The 6790-nt window shown below is 58.2% G+C and overlaps 1 protein-coding gene across 2 annotated transcripts in view; it reads right to left on the bottom strand.

Moving 5' to 3' along the window:
- Nucleotides 1–155: 155 nt before the first annotated feature.
- The window catches only part of Selenbp1 (selenium binding protein 1), a 53916-nt gene continuing 47281 nt past the window's right edge, over nt 156–6790 (bottom strand). For both annotated transcript variants that reach the window (XM_010616502.3, XM_010616503.3), the window contains 11 exons: nt 5844–5897; nt 5617–5729; nt 5246–5431; nt 4162–4282; nt 3246–3428; nt 2872–3050; nt 1607–1685; nt 1306–1427; nt 991–1083; nt 710–828; nt 156–525 (listed from right to left, as the gene is read on the bottom strand). In XM_010616502.3, coding sequence (XP_010614804.1) covers nt 363–525; nt 710–828; nt 991–1083; nt 1306–1427; nt 1607–1685; nt 2872–3050; nt 3246–3428; nt 4162–4282; nt 5246–5431; nt 5617–5729; nt 5844–5897 — 1412 coding nt within the window. In that variant the 3' untranslated portion in view covers nt 156–362. The remainder of the gene's footprint in view (nt 526–709; nt 829–990; nt 1084–1305; nt 1428–1606; nt 1686–2871; nt 3051–3245; nt 3429–4161; nt 4283–5245; nt 5432–5616; nt 5730–5843; nt 5898–6790) is intronic.

The following is a 6790-nucleotide window of genomic DNA, read 5'->3' on the forward strand; positions in this document are numbered from 1 at the left end:
GGAGGAGGAGGAGGAGGAAGGGAGGAAATGAGATTCAGGCATCGCTAGCATCATGCAGGAGCTTTTGGTGTGAACTGGCCCTGGTGGCACCCTGGGTCCTTCTCAGTTCAGTCAGTAGAAGGGGAATCACAGAGCCCCAGAACAGGTGATCTGAGGACAGTTTCACCAGTTTATTTCTTGGTGCTTCCAAGAGCTTATATAAAAATCAGCACAGTGAGCAACAAGCACCGGCGGGAGAAGGAAGAACCACCCAGTTGGTTTCCGGGTCTCGGTTTGGCCTTAGCGGACAGACCGCCATGGTGGGGGCCAGGAGAAGGCGGAGGGGAGCCAGGCCCCCAGGGGCGGCCCGAGGCGGGTTCACTTCAGATCCAGATGTCAGAGGTGCAGTCACCCCCCGGGTAGCGCATCTCATGGGCCAGGGCGGGGCCGAGGGGCTCCTTCCCAAAGTCCACCAGGAAGTTGGGGTTCAGCTTCAGCCCACCCCTCTCTGTGTCAACATCGACCTGCAGCATCACGGAGCCTTCCCTGGTGGGAAGGGGGACGGGGCAGGGGAGAGGTCAGAGGCCGCCACACTTCTTCCCAGGGCTGGGTTCCCGAGGAAGGAGCCAGGGGCGGGGCTGGGTGCGGTGGGGGCGCCTCCAGGAGTCCAGATGGCCACACAGCCCCGGGAGGAGAAGGTGGGAGAGCTGAGCCCGAGTCTGCTTCTTACCTGATGAGGTCAGGGTAAAACTGCTTGTCCCAGCCGCTGTACAGTGACGTGGTGACATAGAGCCGCTTCCCATCCAGGCTAAGCTGGATCATCTGAGGGCCTCCGGCCACCTGTTTTCCCTGAGAGAAAGTGGGGATTAGATCCTAGAAGATCCTACACACAGATCCTAGGAGGGGATTGCAGGTACCGCCCAAATGCCGAAAGCATGCTCCTGTGCCGTGCCCCCCACCTCCTTGAGCCTGCATCTGAGGGGGTCTGGGAGGACAGGAAGGGGGCCGCACCTTGACCACCAGGGCATCCGGCTGACACTGCAGCTCCTGGTCCTCCAGCACTTGCACCGGACCTCCCTTAACAATGCTGCCGCCCAGGAAGACCTGGGTGGGGAGACGCAGAGGACCACAGACAGTGGTGAGAGATGCGGCCGCTTGCAGGGAGAGCAGCTTACCTCCGGTGCCCACACTCCTGGGTACAGGTCGAGCCTGCACGGTCCTGCACCGTCTGTGCTTTTCCTGCTCCTCCCAGCTCCTCTACGCCCTCCACCCCTTCCCCACAGCCTCTCCTTCCTCTCTCCCTCCTCCTCTTGCCAGGACACCCACCTGCCCCGCGAGGTGGGGCCTCTGAGGGTCAGAGATATCGTACTGCCTCACGTCCCCGTGCAGCCAGTTGCTGAAGTAGAGGAAGCGGTCGTCCAGGGACAGCAGGATGTCAGTGATCAAGCCTGGGGTGTGGGTTCAGAGGCTTTTTTTGTGGGGGGCAGCGGGGGGCGTTGAACTTGGGCCCTTGGGCTTTCGAGGCAGCACCACCGAGCTAAATCCCCAGCCCCTGGGTTCAGAGGCTTTAAGGACTCGGTTCCCAGCCAGGAATCAACCTCCCAATTTTCATCCTCGTCACACTCACCTGGCATTTCGGGGAGCATCCAGCCCGACACTTTCTTGGGGGGCACCTGGATCACCTTCTCCGCCGACCAGGTAACTTCCTACATGGGGGAGTGGAGGGTGAGCTTATGGGTTGGGGCTGAGCGGGACAGAGCACTGGGGACTGAACTCAGGGCCTTCACTCTGAGCTGCGTCCCCAGGCCTTCCTTTTTTGAGACAGGCTCTTATTAAGTTGCTAAGGTGCCCAGGCTGGGTTCAAACTTGGGGTCCTCCTCCCTCTGCCACCCAGAGTGCTGGGGTTACAAGCGTGTGTCACATGGCACCTCCTGCCACTGAGGTCTACGTCCCTGCCTGCCTCTTCAGACAGTGCTGGCGTCGGCCTCATGGCTGCATTCCCAGCACCTACTACAGTGCCCAACACAGAAGTTCACTGCATAGTTGTTTGTTTTTTGTTTTTTTTGTTTTGTTTTGTTTTGTTTTGTTTTTTTTTTGATCAGGGTCTCACTATGTAGTTGAGACTGACCTGAAACTCACTATAAAGGCCAGGCTGGTCTCGAACTCCCAGCGATCCTCCTGTCTCAGCCTCCTGAGTGCTGGGATTACAAGCGTGCACCACCACGCCTGGCTTCTTTTCGTTTTGTACTAGATCACACTTGGGGCTGCTCTACCCCTGAGATACATCTCCACCCCCCCCATTCACTCATTCAGTCACGCACTTATTGACAGGGTCTTGCTAAGTTGCCCAGGCCGGACTTGGACTTGTGATCTTCCTGCCTCATCCACCCTAAGTGCTGGGATAACACATAGGTGCCACCGCAGCCCTCTAAATAATTTTTGAATACAAGGATAAATATGGCCAGTTAGGGTCCAAGAGTGCTATGGTGTGAATGTCCCCACCAAAACTATGTTGAAATTTAGTCCCGGTGTGAGGTACTAAGAGGTGGGACCTCATGAGGGGATTGGCCCACGAGTGGGTTGATGGGCAGATGTAAAAGCCAGTTCGGCTCCGTCTGTTCCACATGTCCCTCCCACTGCGGAGCGCTGACAAGCAGGAAAGTGCCCCCACATGCCACTCTTTGCCCCTGGACCTCTTGGCCGTCAGACCCACGAGCTAAATTACCCTGTCTGTGCTGGGCAGTTTTAGCAAAAGAAAACAGACCCCAACAAGGTGGAAATTAGCCGAGCACGAAGAAGAGAGGCAGGGTATGTGAGCATCATCCTGGCAGCCAGGGCAGAGGTGTGGACAAGACAGCTGGGGGTGGGGTGAGGCCGGAGGGTGCAGGTCACCTTGTTCTGGTAGAAACGCTGGATGTTGGAGCTGAGGGCACAGCCCACAAAGCCCTCGTTGGCGTCGGGGTTGTGCAGGAAGCGGACCTCCAGGGGGATGAGGCCGTCCTTCATGGACAGGGTCTGTATGAGCTCATGGCGCTGCCAGTCCCATACGTGCAACTTGCTCCCGTACAGCCCTGCGGGGAGGGTGGAGGACAGCTCGGATGGATGCGGGCGGGGGTGCTGGGCCAGGGCAGAAGGGAAGCTGAGCGGGCCGGAGCACTCGGCAAGTCCTGTCCCGTCACCCAGAGAGTCTGGGGACCACTGAGGGGACGAACTGGGGCTGCAGACTGCAGAGGGGTTTGGAGCAGAAAGCACACAGTGGGTCTCACCTTCCTTCACGTGAGCAGGGTTGAAGCCATCTTTGAAGACATTGGGAGCTGCCCATTCAGAGCTGATCATGACATTGTGTCGAGGCTGGTACCAGAAGTCATAGCCCATGGGCGCAGTGCTCCCGGGCCGCTCCCACGTCCCCTTCACCTGGAAAGTCTCCCCATCCAGCAGCACAAAGCCGCCTGTGGGCCGGAAAGGCAGGAGGGTGTCAGGAAGAGACACTACCACTACTGGGACCAGGGCTCACTGCGGGCAGGGCTCAAGGGCTCTAACTCCATCGCCTTTTCCCCAGGAGCTGCCGGCTCCTTAAGTGAAAGGGTCCAAAGGCGCCTCCTAGGGATGGCGGGAGAGCGGGGCCTCCTACTCCTTTCTCTCAGCCTCAGGGAAAACTCTTTCTGCACCCAGGGATCTTTGGGGATTCACAGTAACCCCGGCCTCTCTCGCTCAGTCCCTACGGAGTGGGGTTCCTTGTAGAGTCTAAGCTCCATTCAGCTCACCACAATTTTCTAAACAACACAGACAAATTGTATTTATTTGTCCTTCAACCCGAATGCTATTCCGGTTTGCCCGCTGGGATGTGAGCAGCTTTCCTTGGCCAAGCCCTTCCACCGTGTTCTCCCTGCCTTGGGGCCAGCTGACTCTGGATTGAATCCTATAAAAACCACGAGCCAAAATAAACCAGTCCTCCTCTAAATTGTAGGTGTCGGGCACTGGTCCTAGTGAGGAGAAAGTGACTAAGAGAAATGCTGCTCTGAAACTGAAACAGCTGAAGTTGCTTGCTGACACTTTAAGCATCGGCTGCATCCTGCTGGTCCTGCTTTTCACTGCTCGCAGACTTGGATCTGCTCCCCCACGGACACACGCTTCCCATACTCCCAAGCTGCAGTTCTTCGAGGACCCGGTGCCAACAGATACCTTTGGCGTTGCCCTTGGCGTCTCCCAGAGAGCTGATCATCACCTCTCCACTGGCCAGGCAGTGGCTGGTGTGGAGATTGCCCAGGTCGCACTTGGCGTGGACTTCCTGGGGCTCAATGACCTGAAGAGAGGTGCAGAATGGGGTCAGAACTTTACCACGCTGGGGTCCGTCCTGCCCCTTGACCCGCTACTGTGTATGCTGCCTCCGTCCTCTCTGCCTTCCTCACATGATCACAACTCTCTCTGCAGGAATACGGCAGAGACTCTGTCTGGCAGCTTCAACAGGGAGCAAGAGAAAGCAGAAGACAGTGCCAATCACCGCCCACCCCGGGGCAGCAAGCACCCCTCTGCCACCCCACCTCTGTCCGAAGGCACCAGCTCCTCCAGGGCTGGGCCCATGCCAGTGTCAACTTCATATCGCCAGCAGGCAGCAGGAGTGTCTGGCACCAGAGGGTACGAACCACGTGTAGCAAGGAAGGATTGCAGGGTCCTTCTTAAGGGAAGTCCTGAGTGCACAGCTGGAAGGGGGACTGGTTCCCTCCGACTCTCAGAGGAAAACAGGAAGCCTCTTCCCTCGTGCCCTGGGTTAAGGCTCTGCATGGTGAAAGCTCAGCATGCCTGGTAGCCCTCTGTCTTTGTGTGTGTGGGGGGGGCATTGGGGATGGAACCTAGGGCCTTTGCATTGAGTTACATTCCCAGCCCTTTAAAAATTATTATTACCATTTAAAAAAATTTTTTTTGTACCGGGTATCGAACTTAGGTCCTTGTGCTTGCAAGGCAGGCAGTGGAACCACTGAGCTAAATCCCTGGCCCACCATTTTAAATTTTAAAACAGGGAGTCACTAAGTTCGCCGGCTGGGCTCAAACTTGTGATCCTCCTGCTTCAGCCTCCCAGAGTGCTGGGATTAGATGTGTGAACCACTACACCCGGCTCGTAACCCTTTTAGGGAGTCTAACTTCTCTCCCTGCGGCTGAGTTACATCCTGCGCAGATGGCGGCAGCAGTTTAGGGGTGGCTTCCTGCCTGTAGGCTGCTGGGGTACCAGGTGCATCACGGTCTCCCTGCTGGCAAGGGGAGGACCTGCCTTGTGCAGCTTTGGGGCCCGTGGCTGAGAGCCCACGTCGACCACGTAGATGCGAGAGGAGATAAGACAGGGTAGCATCAGCTTGGTGCGCGACTTGGTGCTGTCCCCAAAGCAGCTGCTGCAGGTGTTCCACCCCGAGTGGTGCAGCTCGTCCTTCAGGTAGGGCATGGGCAGCCGGTGGATGACCTGGGCCGACAGGGAGAAGCGGTGGTGCTCGCCCAGGCCCTGCCTCTGTGCACCCCTACTGCGGTTGGCTATGCCCGCACAGGGTGGACTTCAGCCTTACCCAGGAAGGCAAAAGAGGGAACAGAAGCACGGAAGCCAGCGCCCAAGGAGTCTCAGGGTGGGCCGGTGCCCACGCCCTGCCTCACCTGGCAATACTGGGGAGACTTGGGATCAACGTCCACAGTGGCCAGATAATCTGGGGCCTCCGTGCCCGTGTTTCGGTAGATGCAGGGCACATAGATAATCTCCTCCCGGGGTCCTGTTGGATGAAAAGCAGGGAGTGGGGGTGGTGGGGTGTCTGGGGGCTGAGGTCCCCACCCCCTCTGGCCGCGGAGTCCTCCAGGGCACCAGTTCTCGGACATGGGGCAGTTACCTTTCATGGCCTCCTGAGGGCTGGGGTAGCCAGGGCCACACTTACACTTCGTAGCTGTGGAAATAAGAGGGTGTGTTGGCTGGAGCTCACTCTGCGGGGCGGAGGCTCCCCGCTCCAGCCTGTGACACACACCTGGCCAGCTTGGACTGTCCAGGCCCGCCCAGCCCCCCCGGTGGCCTGTCCTCCAGGTCCCTCAGAGCACCATGAGCGTGGGGGTGCAGTGGGAAGACCTGAGGGGAAAGAGCAGCAGGGCCTGGGGCAGGGTTTGGGGGAGCGAGGCACAGGCTGCCTAGTGCGTAGTGGTGACACGGACTCAGGTCCTAGCCTCAGCCCCACAGACTGACTATAGGAATCTGGGTTGTGTAACCTTCAGGCCTCCATTTCCACTTGTCTGTAAAAGGGGGACAGTAAGACCTCCAGCAGGGCTTTTATAGACCTAAAGGGGTGCGGTCACCACGCAGCCTTTGCTGCCTGGTTGGAGCCCAGGAGCCTGGCTGTTCTGGAGGAGCGGCAGCCATGGAGCGGGGATGTCTGCACTCCTCTTCCCAAGGGGATTAGGGTACTTCCTGCTTTCCTCTCCTGGCCCTCCTCCAGGGTGCTGACCGTCTGGATTACACAACCAGTCCAGAGGAGGCAGAGGAGGTGGGAGCTCAGGCTGCTACCAGCTGGAGGGCCTCAGGCCAGTCCGTCCCCCAGCTGTAGGAAGTGGTCCTGCTGGACCCTGAAGTCTTGTGAGAGAGGACCACGGTAACCTTGGTGAAGGACAGTGGCCAAGACCCCAGCACCAGTTTGGGGCTGGCCAGGAGGAAGAGTTGAAGAATAACCCAGAGGAGAGACTGCAGGCTGGAAGAAATCCTGGAATGGAATTCACAAGACTGAGTAACACCTCCTCCGTGTTTGTGAGTGTGTGTGTGTGTGTGTGTGTGTGTGTGTGTGTGTGTGTGTAG

The sequence above is a fragment of the Fukomys damarensis genome, unplaced genomic scaffold (genome assembly GCF_012274545.1).
Source record: "Fukomys damarensis isolate Sample0158 unplaced genomic scaffold, DMR_v1.0_HiC HiC_scaffold_33, whole genome shotgun sequence".
NCBI classification, from domain to species: domain Eukaryota; kingdom Metazoa; phylum Chordata; class Mammalia; order Rodentia; family Bathyergidae; genus Fukomys; species Fukomys damarensis.